The 18,817-nt window shown below is 39.8% G+C and overlaps 1 protein-coding gene across 5 annotated transcripts in view; it reads right to left on the bottom strand.

The window, feature by feature from the left end:
* Positions 1 to 17,050, bottom strand: part of CSE1L (chromosome segregation 1 like) — a 31,136-nt gene extending 14,086 nt beyond the window's left edge. The window contains exons 1-14 of one of the 5 annotated variants that reach the window (XM_030009184.2): positions 16,902 to 17,050; positions 13,884 to 13,979; positions 13,219 to 13,361; positions 9,563 to 9,664; positions 8,972 to 9,117; positions 8,570 to 8,660; positions 8,183 to 8,290; positions 7,168 to 7,260; positions 5,650 to 5,817; positions 5,424 to 5,553; positions 4,659 to 4,724; positions 2,524 to 2,726; positions 1,065 to 1,149; positions 241 to 302 (exon numbers count right to left, since the gene is read on the bottom strand). In XM_030009184.2, the coding sequence (XP_029865044.1) occupies positions 241 to 302; positions 1,065 to 1,149; positions 2,524 to 2,726; positions 4,659 to 4,724; positions 5,424 to 5,553; positions 5,650 to 5,817; positions 7,168 to 7,260; positions 8,183 to 8,290; positions 8,570 to 8,660; positions 8,972 to 9,117; positions 9,563 to 9,664; positions 13,219 to 13,361; positions 13,884 to 13,968 (1,482 nt within the window). In that variant the 5' untranslated portion in view covers positions 13,969 to 13,979; positions 16,902 to 17,050. Of the gene's footprint in view, positions 1 to 240; positions 303 to 1,064; positions 1,150 to 2,523; positions 2,727 to 4,658; positions 4,725 to 5,423; positions 5,554 to 5,649; positions 5,818 to 7,167; positions 7,261 to 8,182; positions 8,291 to 8,569; positions 8,661 to 8,971; positions 9,118 to 9,562; positions 9,665 to 13,218; positions 13,362 to 13,883; positions 13,980 to 15,621; positions 15,913 to 15,965; positions 16,313 to 16,348; positions 16,371 to 16,449; positions 16,589 to 16,901 lie in introns of those variants that run through there. The other 4 variants (XM_041122457.1, XM_030009187.2, XM_030009185.2 and 1 more) reach the window with 4 other exon arrangements.
* Between the last annotated feature and the right edge of the window lie 1,767 nt (positions 17,051 to 18,817).

An 18,817-nucleotide genomic window follows, 5' to 3' on the forward strand; every position in this document is an offset into this window, starting at 1 on the left:
AAGCATGCTAAGATGTTCAGTGCTCCCACAGCATATGGATAGCATATAGACTACATGTTAATTGGATATTTATAACAATATCATTCACTTTCAAAACTGAAAATTCAGCATGAAGTGTTATATACGACTATCAAACACCTGTTGAGTTAACATATGGCCAAGTAAGATAAATTAGGCTTGGCAAGTATAAAGTAACAAACTACAATATGTTTTTACCATAAGAGTAAAGGAAAAACTTACTTGGTTTCTAAAAATCATGATATATTTGATACCATCTGCTTTTAGCACAGGGAATTCATTCACTGCAATAGAAAAATATGCGAATTTTGTTGATCCTTTTCATATAAATGCGATTACTGAACATATACTATATATAGAGGTGACATTAAGTCATGATTTTCCCCCTCAAAAATAACACACGCAATGTTTTTCTACATTGCTTAGTTTCTGCATTTCTGTACGGGCACTGTTAGACAGAATCTCAGTTTTAGGCACAAATCACACCCCAGCACCATTAAGTGTAGAGTCCAACTCTTTCACATTAAATTTCTCCTTCTGGCTCTGATTTTAACAGCCTCCAATTACATATTCCAAGACAACCCACTACGTTCCAAATATCATAAGATAATTGCTGAAGCATAAAATAAATTATGTGGCTTAAATCTAGACATCCATAATCTCACCAATATGGGCTGATACAGGCTATGACCTAGCCTTTAGTATTTTAACTTCTCAGGGTTTTGTATAGCACAGAAGTTTGCCATAACATCTCAAATACAGAAATCAAATTACTTTGATTCAACAAGTTTAAGCATGTAGCTGACAGCAACCATGTGTGTACACGCTCTGATCTTGCAGATAGCATGTGGTAATCCACCTTTGTTTAAAAGCTCATTCATTGCTGGCCAAAAAAATTTGAGTAACACCTGACCCACGGGAAGTAAAGTCTTCTGTCTCAGAGATTATGCTGATATACGAGTGCTTGTGCCTTAAGAAACAATGGTCACTGTCAAGATTGTAGATATATCACAAAAAACGCCATATCAAAATTAACATTAACTTACCACTAGCAGACTTTAAGTCAGGTTGAATGTGATTCACAAAGAATTCTGTCAGATTAACAAGTTCATTGGCTTGTGTTATTCCATGCTAGAAAAACAAAAAACAAACCAACTCTGTTTTTAGATGCTGACCTTCAGCTCATTTTCTTACTCATTTTTATGTGCTTTTAATAAAAGGAATCTGAAATGTGCATGCACATGATGAGATTGTTGAAACTGCCTCTTTAGTAGAGAGCTATCCAATTTCTTTTTCTTAATGTTTTTAAGTATCTAGGTTTTAGCTGTAGCACTACTGAGGTTCAAAGTTACCAGCTCTGAGTTGAGGAATAATAATAGCATGTAACACAGTAATAATCAACCACAATTTTAGATAGAAAATATCTTACTAACTTGATACTTTTTTTGTGATAGGCCTTTTAAAAAGGAAAAGTTTAGGAGTCAAACTCCAATTCTGAATTACAGCAGCAAAATAATGACTACTGAGTTTTCTCTTATGAAAAATGCAACTGATATTTAAACCAGGATTTTCAGATGGATATTTATCAATCAAGTGTTCTAAGTGATGTTATCCCATATTTGCCACAAAATAGCACAGAAAAAGAAAGATGTACAACTTAGCAGTTTTCTAATTGCTAGAAGACTCTGGTTCACATTACGCAACACTTACAGGTAATTGCTGTGCAGTAGCATACAACTAGAGTTTCAGGAAAAGACTGAGAACCTTCAGCAAAATTGCATAAAGACGCTGTACAACATGTTTTACTATGTTTGCCTCAAATCTGTCTTGTAAAGCCACTGAAATTTGAACTGTAATAACATTTAAAATATTTATTAGTATATTAAAATCTGTTCTGTAGGACATCTGATACAATGCTAGTTTCCAAATACAGTTTAGCTTAGGTGTGGCTTTTCAATGTACCCAGCCTATTACTTGCTTTCTCCCAAACAAGTAATGAGATCCATTTCCAGCCATCATTAGTATTCACATGCCATTTCCAAATCATAAACACTCAAATAACAGGAAACATTGGGAAATAAAATGACAAGAACTGTAAGAGTCACTTAAATTCCTTCTAGTCTGCTTAACACTTCTGATCTTCTTCTGTAAAGCTAAATTTGGCCTTCCATGGCTTACAAACTCTGGCTCAGTACCATTTAAATGCTCAGAGGTTCTAGAATCAAGCTAATTTTGTTTCTTCATATGGCTGCTTCATACATGCTAATAAGACCTGCCAAACGGTCACACATGGCTGTTGACTTTGCCCAACCTATCTCAAGATCAGATATCACCAAATTACAAACCATGATAGGATTATATAATGGACAACTTTTAATCTTATCAACATTAAACTACTACAAATAGTTAGTCCCAAGCTGAAGCAGCATAAAATTAATTGCAGTCCTCATGTACACTATAATATTTGAATGCATATGGATTAAAACAAATAGAATGTAAAAGTACCTTCTGCGTTTGAGCTTTGGATGCCAAAGACGTAACAAGGTAAATAGCTGCATCTTTGTGCTTCCAGTTAACAGATGGATTCTTTGCATATTCTTGCAGCATAGAATTAACATATCCAGAAAAAATCCCTGTCACAGGTCCTTCAAAAAATTTGCACAAGCCTCTGACTAGATCACAAGCTGCTCTACGCCTGGTGTCAATATCTGCATGAGAACCAAAGATTCTTTGGATATGAGAAAGTATACAGCTTTTCATATTAATAAACATAATAATAAAAATTATAGTAACATACAGCTTCTCAAGTTACAGCCATACCTTATGTTAATTATTGCAATTCTCCACACTGATGCTTAAGAACACATTTAAGTCTTTTACTTACTGTCATAATAGGGACTATTTGTACAACAAAAAGAGGAATGGACACCTACCAATACTGCACGCATATTCACAGGTTTTAGTGCCCTCTAAAGAAAGTTTCAGTAAGAATGCAGGGGGAGGCTTTTTACTATCTCGACAATTATGCACCCGAATGTACTGGGTCTGGTTGGGATGGAGTTAATTTTCTGCATAGCAGCCCATATGGTGCTGTGTTTTGTACTGGTGACTAAAACTGTTGATAACACCCCAGTGTTTTGGCTGTTGCTGAAGAGTGCTTGCACAGTGTCAAGGCTTTCTCTTTTTCCTGCTCTGCCTTCCCAGCAAGTAAACTGGGGGTGGGCAAGAAGCTGGGAGGGGACACAACCTGGATAGCTGATTCAAACTGACCAAAGGGATATTCCATGCCATGTAATGTCATGCTCAGCAATAAAAACTGAGGGGAAAGGGGTTTTGGGGAGGTAGCCATTGCTCAGGCACAGGCTGGGCATCAATCTACTTGTGGGAGGTGGTAAGTCATTGACTTCCCTCCCTCTCCCCACCCCCTTCTCTTTTCTTCCTCTTTCACTTTTTTTCACTTAAACCCTCTTTATCTCTAGCCTTTATCTCTATCACGAGTCTTCTCACTTTTACTCTTCCTATTTTCTTCCCCATCCCATTGCAGCAGGGTGCAGAACGAGCGAGCTGCTGTGTGGTGCTTAGCTGCTGGCCCACCACACCAAATCAGTACATTTTTGTTAAAAAAAAAAAAAAAAAATTCCTCGTTTCAAGAAAGGAAAAAAAACAGTCAGCTGGCCTTTAATACAATATACTAACAGAAGGGACAGAAGGAAAATAAAGCAAGTCAATTTAAATGCAACAGAGGACATTTCTAAAGTAATCTCTGAAGAACACAAATACTTCTTGCCTTAATTCTCTTAAAAGCAGAAATAGCTAACAAAGAAAAGCTTCACAAATACCTAAAATGCAGCCAATCCTGGATAAGAATGGTATAACGTTTGCTTGAAAAAAGTTCAAAATCATTTTCCTCCAATTTTGTCCTCCATTGCACGTGTACAGTAATTTCTTAAATCTATCACGAAGTGTCATTAATCTAAAAGTCTCCATCAGTAAATTGTTAGTGGCACAGAACTGCATACACAGAATTGTCACATAGATCAAGATTTGGTTCCTTTGTGCTCTGACCTGGCTGAAGACCACACAGCTACAATCAGAAAATCAAGTAGCTCTGTTCGCACAGCACTGTGTTTTCAGGACAGTTACTGTATTGGTTTGAACACAGTGCTGGCATACAAGGGCTGGCTGGTGCCCAGCTGGCTTGATCACAGATTTGTATGCAACACCAGTCAGAATTTCAGTTTAAACATGATAGACTACTAAATGCAGGCACAGTCTCTCCATGTTATTTAAAACTCTGCACATAGGAACTAAATACACAACGTGGCTACTATTCAGCATTGACTTACAGGCTATATTTGCTGAAATGAGAATGTGTGCAGTGCAGGAGACATACCAATCCAATTAAGGAAAAAACCCTATAAAAACATTGTTCAAAACAAAAAGACACTGTGATGGGCACATCATGACAGTAGACTTGATCAAAAACTGGATAAGATCTATTGCGGGGGGGGGGGGGGGGGGGGGGGGGGGGAGGAACCTTCCCAATGTCAAAAATAAGTTATAAAAGCTTCAGTAATTGCTTCAGCTCTTTAGAGCTATATTTAAAGACCAAGTATTCTTAGTATAAATCTGTGGATTACCGGATCCTTCCAAATCCCTTCTTATATATTCTTCAGAATTATCTTCAAATGCTTCTTCGTCAGCCGCTGAAAATATAAAATACATAGAAATTTACATACTGAGGTCTCTGGTTTTTATGGTAAAAAGGTGTATTATTATTAACTTCTATTTTTTCCCAAGTACTTTTCTATAACATTAATAGAAATTAATCAGAAATATCTAGCCAGACTAGCCTGTTCAGCTTGCTCCTGCCCCACAATTTAGTCTTTCATATTCATGAGCTGATGTATTCCTGATTTAAAAAAAGAAAGAAAGAAAGAAAGGACATGTTCAACACTAAGTGTATGCAGAGAGGCTTCCAGAGGCATAGACTTAAGAGTGAGAAGCTTCTTATCACTGCATTTTAGATACTAGGATCAATATGAACCCATCAAAACTTGGAGAAATAGACATTACAAATTAGTAGGCCTGATATCCATGCCTATTTAGACTCCCTGAATTATTCTGATACTCACTCTAAACATGAAAAGTTATTGGTGGCACATGACCTAGACTTCCTATACTTTTCAATTTGAGATAACAGTAAGACAGAAAAATTATTAGATATATTCATACAATTCTACAAAGCCCATAGGACAGCAATCTATTGCAGAAACTTCGTTTTGAATCTAGTACTAAAGTATACAAGAGGTAATCCTCAATTCTTAGTCCTGCAAAGCAAAAAATCATTACAATTACAGTTAGATTTTATTGTGTCTTTGAAAACTTAAGTCTCAAAAAGTTACCTCTAAATTCCATATTGGGAACAATAACTTTTTCACAGATGCTTGTCAATGTGTTCTGGTCTTCAAACAGATGCTTGTAATGTGGCCTCTCACAAACTGAGGCCAGAAACTGGATCGCATTACTAACCAGCTAGAACAACACAAACAGAACACATACAGTTTTAGCATGACTGACCAATTTATAATTCATTACCAAACTTGACAAGATCAGTTTATAACAACTTACCAAGTCATATTTCACTTCCTGGCCTGTTGTGACTAACAGATTCCAGATTGCTGTTACAAAACGTGGCAGGTAGGGCTGGAATTCTTCATCGTATTTTTGAGCATATAAAGCAGCATTATCACAAATTTGTGATTTCAAGAGCTCCAGTAATCCAGCTTCCTCTTCATCCTCACATAAAACAAAACTAAGAACTTAAGCATCCAAACTTCAACACTACTAAATATTAAAAGTATCAAACATATTTGAAGGAAATATTTACACTATTATTTTACCATGTTCTAAACAGGTCAAAGAAATCCCTCTCACGTCCCTAGAATTAATGTACTTTGCTGATTTGTACCAGAACTGCACTGCAAGTTAAAAATCATACCTGTATTTCAAATGAAAGTACTATGCGCTTCGAATCATTTAGACCTGATAAAATTTGTCATTAAATTAATTTACAAACGTAATAGGGAAAAAGACAACACAAGGCATTGAAAAAATATGCTTAGAAGACATAGTATCTTGCTAATTTAAATTAGAATAGTTGTAAAAGTAGTTCCCTCTCCTTCCCCATACCAGCACACATGCTTGTAGAACCCCAAAGCAAAGTGAATTGGGAAATTGAGCTGGAATAAAAAACAAAAAACAAAACAAAAAAAACCCAAAAAACAAACCAACCAAAAATCCCCTAAATCCAACCAAACACCACCTCAGTTATGTCTACCCCTCACCCCCTAATCCCCACCTTTCAGTTTTAATGCATATCACTTCCTGACTCAGTTCAGGACACAGCTGCATGAATGTCTGTGCTGGGCAACAGCCCACAGACACATAAGAAAAGAGCAGCAAAGCTTCTTTTAGCAGCAGCATTAGCCTAAAACCATGAAACTATAGCACAGGATACACTTAAGATGCCTCCCTACGTATTGTAAAGAAATTTATAGAGCTGCTTTGGCTCCATCATGTGGCAAACTATTGTACTGTAGCTGGAAGACATCAGCATTTAAAATGCAGAAAGCATGCACAAAATTAATTTGAGCTTTGATGATCTGGTATCATCTTTCACCTGTGAAAGTAGTAATTCTTATAATTAGACAAAGACAGTAAATGCTAAACTAAAGTACTTAAGGATGTCATGCCTTCTATGTTCAACTGTTTCAAGTTCTTTAGGATACCCTGTTTTCTAAAACATAGTGTGTGAACCAGCTGAAAGGTATAGAAAACCTGAGCACTGTGACTAATTTAATGATCAGCTTACTTCAGCAGACATCCTTGAATGAATCTACTCATTGATGAGTACCTGCAATTTGATTTCTGTGCACAGTTGGGTATACCTGTAACTGAGATACAACTTCAAGAACTCAAATCTCTTAGACAACAGGCAACTTCTCTTAAATCCCATTTCCTTATAGTCATTCTACTCCTTTGTTTACCCAACAAAGAAAATATTGCATTGTTCAGAGTTAGACCTAAGTTCTCAGTCAATCCTCTCCACTACACAGAGGCAAACCAGGAGGTTTATGCAGTACTTACATCAGTCTGCAAAAGTTTATTATCTAAAGTTAAAAGACTATGAAAATTTGTCATCCACGTTTCCATGTTATCTTCAAAAAACTCCGGAAGATCCTGTGAAGGAAAAGCATAAATTTACATTTTAATTTCTGATTGCACTGCTTAGATAACATACCTACATTGTAAGTAGTATGTATTGACCTTATAATCTACTGAGGGACAACAAAGTGTGGAAAACAATCTTCAAAATGAAACACTACCCCCTCCCCCCAGATGAAAACCCTCCAGACAGAGGCTTTGGAATACAGTATTTCCAAATAAACTAGTTGCTTACACCCTATACAGCCTACGGTTTTATAAAGAACGAACCTTATTGCCTCTTACTCTCAGAACAAGAAAGCACAAGCCTCCCTTTTAACTCCAGCTTGTTCTTTTGCTCAATATGGAAGAACAGCCCAAGCAATCAAGGCATGATCATCACACTTCACAGACTTAGGTTTGTGTTGAGACACTAAATATGTCACCTCAGCAAAGCAGCTTTTTACCATTTTCATATTGTGCATTTATTTAACAGTGTTAGAAATTTAGATCTCATTTCAAAACAAAAAAGCCCCACACTGCTACCAGAATTACTTGCTACTATAGTGCTACGGAGCTACTAGTTTTAACTGACTTTGATCTACAGGACTGAGTTCATGTCAGTACAGACATATTTATAAAGCAGCACAGTTGAGTACAAACTCAGGCATTTGACTTCTGTCTTTCACAACTCATACTTGGAAAGTTACCCATAGAACACCTCCTTGCTATGACAGGAGCTTAGACTCTCTTGAACTTTTGTTTAGATAGGGCCAAGCTAACATGTTAATGAACCCCATCCTTACTGTGCCTTTACTCCAGCGTTGATGCAGACTGTCAACTTTTATTTTTGCGATAAAGCATGGCCTTAAAGGCTGCCTCAAATGGATCCTATAAATAAGAGCATAACAGCTTTGTGAGATCAAAGCAGAACTATTAGAAGAACAACGAGATTCACCTGAAAATTTAAACTGTAGAACAGCTTCGCAATTAGAATGAGAGAAGAAAAGAGAACCTTCAAAGCACTAGCATCATTTGCATGCGTGCTGCAAAGTTCAATAGTTGCCTAGAAAAAGACATAAGATTCAGTCAAGTAACACACACACACACAAACCACATTGACAAGAAGTATTGAAAAGTGTCATGTAACTTTTTTTTTTTTAAGCTAGAAAATATAGTTCCTTTTCTTGCCCTTATTGATCCTGTCAGGTCTCATTTCATGACTTGAGTTTGAACCTCATAAATAGTTTCAAAGCAACTATTCTTAAGTTTTCATTTTACAGGCATTCACAACAAGCAATTCAGAATGTTAAAATTGGTTTAGAAACGATTCAACAAGAAATACCTTAAAGAGATTTGTCAAGGGCAAAGCAAAAGCATCAAGGACAAGTTTGATCTCTGTCCACAATTCATTTGACTTAAACTCATGGCGGTACCTGACAAGTCAAAGAGAAATACAAGAAAAATAGAATATGTTTTTCACATTTATCATGAAATTAACTTGCATACAATTAATTTTTTGTGCTGAACCTTGAAACAAATACTATCAAGTAAACAAGAACTAAACAACATAGTTCAAGACCATGCAAGGTGTACAATTCGTAAAGTCTTATTAAAAAGTCAATAAGCATAAGTAGAAGCCACAACTGTAGACTTTGTAAATCTACAAAATTGAAGTCAGACAGTAAAAATTTAGAGTTGAACAAAAATTTTACAATCCATATACTAACTCCCTTATTTCCAATACCTTTTAAACAAAGAGTGAGCGGTGCGAAGGACCCCGTTAATGACGTGGAAATCTCCACTTTGAAAGCGATTCACCATTTCTGTCAGTAAGTCTGGCCATTTCTGAGGAAAGTCTTCCCGACCAATAATACTAATAGCATCACTTAACTGGAAAGGAAACATAACCATTGCACGATACAGTAGCAGGCTCCTCATTACAAAAAACACAGCAGTCATGCCAGATGTTGCAAGTATCTGAGAAAATGTTTGTTATTCTTGTCAGATTCAAAAATCATTGGGTTAAATATCTACTACTTTTCACCACAAATAAATAAATCTCACTTTAAATTCAATGAGTACAGAGTCTCACTTTCTAGCATTACTGTATTTAACTGCCTAATGCTAGAACTTAGCTATAAGATTATACAGTAATTGCCTTTTAAAAAAAATAAAAATTAAAGTAGGTGAAAGTAGCTATAACAATATACTCCAAGTTATTTGGATTGGGATGACTTCATTGGTAAGGGAACTGAGCTCTGCCAATAACCAGAGCCTCTAGACATGCTTAAAACATTCCAAAAGTCTCATGGACACAATCAGGAATTGACATTACCTGCTTTTGAATTTGTTCTGGGCTGCTAAGCATCAAGGGCACTATGTTGGCTTTAATGGCTATCCTGTCTGATTCACATATTTTGTTCGGTTCATCCTCAACCTAAAATTAAAACAATAATTAAGTCATGGGCATATCAGTATACTTTAGGCAACAAGCAAATATCAGCATTCCAGAAACCAATTGCTTATACTGAGTTATGTAACTATTACATTGTTAAAGAAACTAAGAAGATCTGTTAAAGACATTGCCTACAATGAATCTGTAACAGTAGTACCTGAAAAAAGCTGAAAGAAATTACATCTTTCTGTAAAACCTTGAACTAGTTTTTTTTCCTTCTCTAACGGTGACTTTTCAAATCATCAATTCAGCAGTAGTAAGGGTGGATGCATATGCCAATAACATACAAAGTTTAACCAATAGTCTGCTCTTCCACCACACGAAGTCACATCTCTGTCCTCACTTCTGCCAACCTCAAAGATTTACTTTGTGCAAGCTGCCTTAAGCCATACTTTCTAGAAACTGTACATGAAGATGGAGGTTACACAATCAAAACCATAACATTAAGAGTTATCCAATCAGTTCAAAATATCAGTCAAAGTCCAGTCAGTCAGTAGTGCCAAGTGGTAGTAAATTACAAAGTTTCTACTAAAGAAATAAAATAAGGAGGCTCGTCACCAAGCAGCGACAGCAGCGATAGTCACATTATCTGTGATGACAGCACCAAAGTTCAGAAACCTAAAAATTATCGACCAATTGAAAGAGGTAAGTGCTTCCAGAGAGTAATTCAATGATCTTAAGATGCCTTAAACCAGATGGCACTACTACCATCCTTCTCACCTCCCTTCCACCATCTTCCCATAAACTTAAAAAAAAAAGTAGCCATTTCAAAATTTCGAGTTATGCTTAGCTGTAACACCAGACACAAGTGGTGCTCCCCAGGGCTCAGTACTGGGGCCAGTTCTGTTTCATATCTTTATCAGTGATTTGGAGGAGGGGATTGAATGCACCCTCAGTAAGTTTGCAGATGACACCAAGTTGGGTGGGAGTGTTGATCTGCTCAAGGGTAGGAAGGCTCTACAGAGGAATCTGGACAGGCTGGACTGATGGGTCGAGGCCAACTGTACAAGGTTCAACAAGGCCAAGTGCCGGGTCCTGCATTTGGGTCACAGCAACCCCATGCAGTGCTACAGGCTTGGGGAAGAGTGATGGAAAACTGCCCAGCAGAAAAGGACCTGGGGGTGCTGGTCAACAGCTGGCTGAATACGAGCCAGCAGTGTGCCCAGGTGGCCAAGAAGGCCAACGGCATCCTGGCCTGTATCAGAAATAGTGTGGCCAGCAGGACTAGGGAAGGGATCATCCTCCTGTACTCAGCACTGGTGAGGCCACACCTCCAATACTGTGTTCAGTTTTGGGTCCGTCACTACAAGAAAGACATTGAGGTGCTGGAGCGTGTCCAAAGAGCAACGAAGCTGGTGCAGGGTCTAGAGCACAAGTCTTAAGAGGAGCGGCTGAGGGAACTGGGGTTGTTTAGTCTGGAGAAGAGGAGGCTCAGGGGAGACCTTATTGCTCTCTACAACCACCTGAAAGGAGATTGTAGTGAGGTGGGTGTCTGTCTCTTCTCCCAAGTAAGAAGTGATAGGATGAGAAGAAATGGCTTTGAGTTGCGCCAGGGGAGGTTTAGATTGGATATTAGGAAAAATTTCTTCAGCAAAAGGGTTGTCAAGCATTGGAACAGGCTGCCCACGGAAGTGGTGGAGTCACCATTCCTGGAGGTATTTAAAGGACGCATAGACAGAATCATCAAATGGGGGTGCATTTAGTGGTGGACTTGGTAGTGCTAGGTTAACGGATGGACTTGATCTAAAAGGTCTTCTCCAACCTAAATGATTCTATGATTCTCTAAACAAGCAGTTATAAAAATAAGACAGAGAACTTGCTTTTCCTCTTCTATCACATTGCACTGAATCAGAAGAATGTACACAATCATTATATATACATTAAAAAAACACAAAAAGATGATAATCTTTAAAACCTAAGCTTTACAAGTTTATATGATGTGAAAGGCAGCAATAACTACCAGGCAAGCTCCAAGTAGGGAGGCAGGACTTACTGCTGTACATTTAGATAGAGGACAAAGGTGGTAGAGAGATCAGCAATAGCAAATCCTACTACGGAGTTAGTTATGAGATTTTTCTAAGAAATTAGACCTTTTTACAAAACATGAGAGGCAGGACATAGATAAGTATTCTGTACATACTTAAAAAATAAATTAAAAAAAGCAAACTCTTCACTCATTCCAGAAGTGCCCTGTACATCTGACTCTCCAGGCTCTACCAAATCGAAGTCCTTGAATAGGCAAAACCCTTTTACTTCCACTAAACTTTGTATCAGTCAAGTTCAAGGCTGCTAAATTAAACCATGTAATCTAGGTAAGCTAGCCTCATGGCTGTATTTTATGCTCATGCAGCTGCTCTTGAAATGAAAGCTCCAATTTTGGACAAAACAATGTGCTTGAAGCCACATAGCAATCATAATAGCCCTCTGGATGCACTTACTGCATAGCATCTCCACCTACTCCAACACAAAATCTCATCCTGAATTACATCAGCAATCCATAAAAAAGAAGCCACTTACAAATTTTCCACAACAGAACATTACTTCTACTTACAATATACTACAGATAAAGATGCAATTTGGGAGAAATGGCTGAGAATACAGTATTACAGAAACAAAGTTCTAGAAATTTCATGCCAGACTGAATGTGCTGATCTGATCAAACATATAACCAGATTTAGGACTCCTATAGCTTCTTAATATTAGTATGAGGGGGAGGGGAGAAATCGCATGCAAATTTGTAAATAGGTACCAGCCAAGGTGTAATGACGGAATACTTACTAGTTTCCCTGCAGTAAAGCAACGTTATACATTTGATATTTTTCAGACACAAACAGTACTTTCAGTGAGACAAAGTATAAATAGTATCAACTAAAACCTCTCATCACTGAAGGAGCTGAGCTCTCAAACGTTAATATTTTCTACCATAAATTAAATTTCATGAATGCTGAAAGCTCTGAATCAAAAATGTTTCTGACCTCTTCAAAGCAAAGGATAAAATGGGATTAAATGGCAATACTTTTATCTGACATCTACAAACACTTCTAAGTGTTAAACTGGCAAGGCCACCAAAATAAACTGTCCCACACTATTCTATGCCCCAGAAGCATTTACATGAAAGAAGCTAGTTTCATCACTTTCAGCTGCAGTGCTGGCTTGAAATGTTTGTAACACCACAACAATAGATCCAGGCCAAATTGGCCAGCTCGTGTATAGACACTTCACAATCACTTCAGTTTAAATAATATTACTGTTAGTTAAATGAGCTTTAAATGTTGTGCTTCTGCAAAATACGCCTATAATATTAGAGAAAATTATTTGTTAATCATTTTACCACCCAGGTCTAGTTTTTTTTAATAGAATGGACCCCAGCGGTCCAGGTTGTAGTCCCTCATCAGTAAATTACACCTTGTGTTTGTTCTCTGAATGATCTACTTTCTTTCACAGAGTACAAACATACACACATTCTTCAAGGTTACTGTAGAATATCTTATTGTAGCTTAAAAGGATTACCAAATCTTACTCACTAGGATACCTACAATTCTCCAGTTCCTTTTAATATAGTTCTTGAAAGTTACAGATGCACAAACTTTGATGACATTTTCCTGTGATTTCTCCAGCAGCGTTAAGAGCAACAATGGATAATTCTGGCTTCCTTCAACTGACTCAAGAAACTTTTCCGCTGTAAGAGAATATACTAAGGTTAGCAAAAGCTGAACTGATTTTTCTAATGGGAGTCCTACGATTCCTCAAGTGTCTTATTTAAAATAATCGATGCATGAACACTTCCCCAGAGTTTCACAAGAACAGAAACACAGAACAAGTCTGACAAAAGGTACTGTAGCTTCTTTACTACTAAGCTGTTTAATGCTTCTGCTATTAACAAAAGCTCTCAATTCAAAGCAGAATGTGGAAATACTGCCTCCTCACCATTTTTAAAAGCCATAACCTGACAGAAGTAAATCCTGGTTTAATGTGAACAGCAGCACTGTTTTAAATAACAACGGTACAAAAAAAAAAAAAAAAAAAAAAATCAGGAACACAGGAAAATAAAATTACAAAAAGCAAACAAAAATTTATATTTACAGCCATCCTTCATTAGTTTTTTGGGGTTTTGTTTTAAAAGGATACTGAGTTTGCTATGCAGAGACAGAAGAGCCAAAAAGAAGCTAAGCTTTTCTGGTCACTCATGAGAATCACTTACCAGGACGCCTTATAGCAGGATCTGGATCTAGTGTTTTCTTCAGATACTCGGTTAAGGTCTGTAAATTGGCATCACTCAGCTCCATTTTGGCAGAACCTAAAACCCACAGGTAGTTTTGTTATAAATACAGACCAAAAAATCTATCATATAAGCTACACATATGCAAAACTAGATTCCACAGAAGACACACATCAGCTCTTTTTGACTATACCTCATAAAGCATGGTCCTATCTTGTACATCTCATCCAATAAAACAACAGCTAGTGTGCACCAAGCACAAACTAGAAAACATTACATTTCTTCAACTACATGTAACTGTTATTGTCTAGTTTAGTGAAACCAAACTCCTTGAACAGGATCACACATCCAGCAAACCACCAGGTACAGCCAAAAGATGATCTCTTGCCCTTTCAGGAAAATAAGAGTTTGGTTTTGCTTTTGAGAACTACTGTCAGCCCCAAAAACCTGTTCCAGGTTGAAAAAGCTGAATAGTTCTGCCCTACATAATTGTAAATAGAACAATTCAAAGTGTATTGGAGAGTCAAGGCTTGTTTAAAATTAAATACTCATTATCAAATAAAACTTTCAACAGAAAATTAATTTTTTATAAAGAGACAAAAGACTGTGCAAAGCCAGAGAGTTTCTCCACCTTGTAAAATTAACTTAGATTAGGGTGGGAGTTAATTTAAACTGCAATACTTGCGCAGAGTTATTCTGTAATAATAAGTCTAAATTACTCCTCTCTAGTAATCCTCCCACATACATTCTCCTACTTACCACAGTGATATATTAACTTCACAGCTTTAATTGGAATAATTAAAATTACAGTAACACTAAAACAGCAGCAAGACATGCTTTAATGGGCATGTTGTTGCTCAGGATATCATCATCAATTCTGCCCATCTTTCTTACCACCAGCAGCATAGTTCACTCACTACAAAAGTAATGAGGAAGCAAAGATTTCCATTTTTTCTCTGGAGTTTCTAATTAATAAGACAGACTGAAATTTGCCTGTCCCACTTTGGATTTGTTTCATGTTGATTATCAGTGCAACAAATACAGTTTCTATTTAAGCGCGCTTGCAAAGGCAATGAGTTTTAGTGACATGATTTTTACTTTAACTACGGCATCGATATCATTAAAAGAGACAACAACAGTATCTTCTTGAATTAGATGAATGTTAATACGTAATTGAGACACCAACATATTTTGCAAAAAGTAAAAATCCACCTAAAGAGTCCTGCCTCCCATGTTTCAATCCCCTTCCTTTCTGGGATTACTTGCCTGTAGTCTTGTTCACCAATTCACATCAACCAACAAAATTCCAATGAAGTACAGCATAAGCAAACAGCACCAATAATAGCTGGCTCATCTGTTCTACAAAATGGCCTGTGCATCATTACTACAATGTTGAAACTAATACTTAAGTCTTTCATAATTAAAAAATAAAAATTATCTGCTCCAGGGAAGTTTGTACAGCTGAGGTGCAAACCAGTGCAGAAATCACTTATTAAGACTAAACTTGACTCAAATGGGAAACCAATCTGAAAAAGGAGACAACAACCCTGAATGGCCTTTTACAAATCCTTCACATACATATGTAATATAGGGACCCATGCAAAAAATAAACACCTCGAGCTGACTGAGAGTTTACTCTGAAGGCCAAACACAAAGATTTGAATGCATTACTCAATCTCTCATGCAAAAGGATAAATATTTTCACCTGCTACCTACTTACTCTTAGTTCCTTCTCTTCCTCTAGCTATTCATCTTGTTTGTTTTCCACTACAAAAAACCTGGTGGTACTTGCTAGAGAGATATGATGCTTTTTGCTATGTTGTGACATATGCCTCCTGAAAAGGCCACAAAAAATGAGAATATTTTCAGACCACCTCTCCAGAAGAAAGCCCATAAAATGTGCTTAATGCACTAACTGCTTTAGTCAAATTAATGACAGACCACCTATGGAAAAAAAAACAACCCCAAAGAAAAACCCAACCAAAAACCTGCTGTCTTCCAAGCCTTACACTGTGAAGAACTTCAAATAGCTCTGTTCCCACATTCACTCACCACAGCACTTACCAAACACCGTCTACATGCCTAAGGATGTTTACGGTCCAGATTTTATGGGAAAGATTATCTTTACACCATACTGAAGACCTTAACGCTCACTTTCCGCTTCACCAAAGCGCAGGGGTCAGGAAACGAGCACCAACCGGCCGCGGGAGCAGGAGCCAGGACCCATCACACCGCCCGCTCGCGCCGCTTCCCTACAGACCAGAAGGCCAGGCCACCCGTGACGCGCCCGGCAGGCCTGCAGCCGGGACGGGGAGAGGAGCCCTCCAGGCCCGCCCACCAGCGGGGCTGCCCCCGCTCCCGCTCCCCCACGGGGGTGGCCCAGCCCCCTCCCGCCGCCTCAGCCCTGCACGCCCCGCCACTTCCCCCGTCCCATCCCCGCCGCCTGCCCGGCCTAAAGCCGCCGGGCGGTTTATCCGAAGGACGGGGCCGCTCCGTCCCGCCCGCCGCCACCGCCGCCAGACTGCGCCTCCCCCGCGGCGGCGCTCACGCTGTCTCATGTGGCGGCGGCCCGGCTCGGCTGCGGCCCCCGCAAGGCGGGCCCAGGGGCAGCTCCGGCTGCCTACCAACCCCCGCCGGGCCGGGCCGGACCAGACCGGGCCGGGCCGGGGGCAGCGCGGGCTGGCGGCCGCGGTGAGGGAGCCCCAACGGCACCAACCGCCCTCAGACTAACTTGCTCCCCTCCCCCTCCCCGCCACCTCCAGACTAGCAGCGGCGGAAGCCAATGAGGAAAGCACACTGCTCAGCCCCAGAGGCCGCGGGCCAATCGCGAGCTGCGGAAGGCGGGTCGAAGCACCCCAGCACGGTGAGCTGCGCCTCTCGCTGCGCCGCGGGCCCAGCGTCCGAGCCCGGCGCGGAGCGAAGCGGCGGCCGGCTGCGGGCCATGCGGGCCGCCGGGCCGCCCTACCGCCAGCATCGCCGGACGGCGCGGCCCAGCCTCACCTGGCGACTCCCCCCCGGCGGTAGCGGTGGCGGCAGCGGCGGCGGCTCCGAGAGCTCCGGCTGCGCTTCACATTCAAACTGCGGTGAGAGGGCGCGGCGGCGACGGCACCGTGACCGCATCACGCAGGGCGGTGACACCGTTCCGCCGCCGGGCCAATCAGCGGCCTCTCCTTCTCCGACGCGCTCCTCTGTGAGCCAATCCTTGCCGCGCTCCCCCACGGGGACGGCCGACCAATGGCCAGGCTCTTCCCACAAGGCCCCGGGGCGCCTCTGGGGCGCCGCGGGAACCGGCCCCCGCCCCGAGGGTCGTGGGGGGCGGGGGGCGAGCGGCTCCTGAGGGACGCGGCAGGCGGAGGCCGGGCCGGGGGTACGGGGAGGCGGCCTAGCGCCCGCAGGGACGGGTCTGGGGGCAGGAGGCGTGGGCCGCGGGGCCGGGGAGGGCAGGGAGCAGGTGCGGCCGGAGGGCAGGAGCCCTTCTGTTGATTAAGGAAAGGGGACAGGGCGACGGAGAGGAAGAGCAGCCAGGACGAGTGAGGAAGGCAGGAGGGAGTGGTGTGTTAAAAAAAAAACCAAAAACAAACCCAAAACAACCAACCAACGCCCCTATACGGGAAAGGCCCCTAATTCTCATCAGTGATCTAGACTCATGGGGAGGAGAGCAGGCTGGAGGCTCACAAACCTTCTAATCAACTACATGACAACAAAACCAAGCAACACTTCTTAAAACTTTATTGATTTACCACTTGATTAAAGCATGGAATATTATAACAGTATTATACATAGTATCTTCATGTAGAAAACTTTACATAGTTTTTCATATTATATAATTTTGGTATTCTCTCAAAAATGTATACATCCATTGGGCAAGGAATGCTCTTCTTTAAATTATTGATATTAAATGCACTTAATACGGAGATCTTCAAAAAACTTAGGCATTTTAAATACATGAAAACATACATTTTACACAGAAATAACATTAAAGGTGCTGAACAAACTGAATTTACATATTAAAGGGAGCTGCACTTTTGACAGAAAAAGCTTAGTTCTACTTCAGACTAAAAGTTACTATTTTTAATCTTTCTCATTTTTAATAGTAAGACTGAGCTAAAATTTGGGGGGTGGTTGCTTGTATTTGTGGACATTGTTTCAGATTGTTCTGTTTACAGATGGGAGACGTGGATAACAAAGCACTGTAAAAATAATATTTTCTTGTACTGTAAAACACAATAGTCAACATGAAAGGGAGTTTTCAGGGTTTTCCTCATTAGCATCCTTCCCCGCCTAACTATTTCCTAGAGGGTTCCAAAATAAGAAGTAATAACAAATATCATGCAGTCTCCATATTTATACCATTACAGGTAAATCAGTTTATAGTTTAACTTGTTGCATAACACTACTTGAAAAGTCTAAGAGGTTACTTTTTGTTACTTCATGTATTGCACAGATGTCTCGATCTCTACCAGGATATGCTGACACAGAACCTTGTTCTCAGTCATAGTTCCATTGAAGCCAGTAAAACCACTACAGGCAGATGAAGTCTATGTCAGCAGAGTCAGGACAAGATCAGAACCAGCAGTGACTACTGCAGGAGTTTTGGCTCAGCATTTTTAGCTTCATTAAGATGTCTATGGGTTATGGTCTTTCTGACTGCATAAGGGAAACCAAACACCTGATGTGAATACAACTGTTTCAGGTATTACACTTAACATACCATTCTTATTGCTTTAACATGTACAATCAATTCCAGAAAATTGACAGGATTAAGGCTGTTACAATCCAATTGCATTCCAGTCCTGCTTCTCTTTCATGCACTACAGAGCCTAGGATATTTTGATGTCACATACCTAATTTCAGCAGTTTATAAATGGTATAAATACAATAAAAGCTTTACTTAAGTAAAAGAACAGTCTCAGAAC

This window comes from Aquila chrysaetos, chromosome 3 (genome assembly GCF_900496995.4).
Source record: "Aquila chrysaetos chrysaetos chromosome 3, bAquChr1.4, whole genome shotgun sequence".
Classification (NCBI taxonomy): domain Eukaryota; kingdom Metazoa; phylum Chordata; class Aves; order Accipitriformes; family Accipitridae; genus Aquila; species Aquila chrysaetos.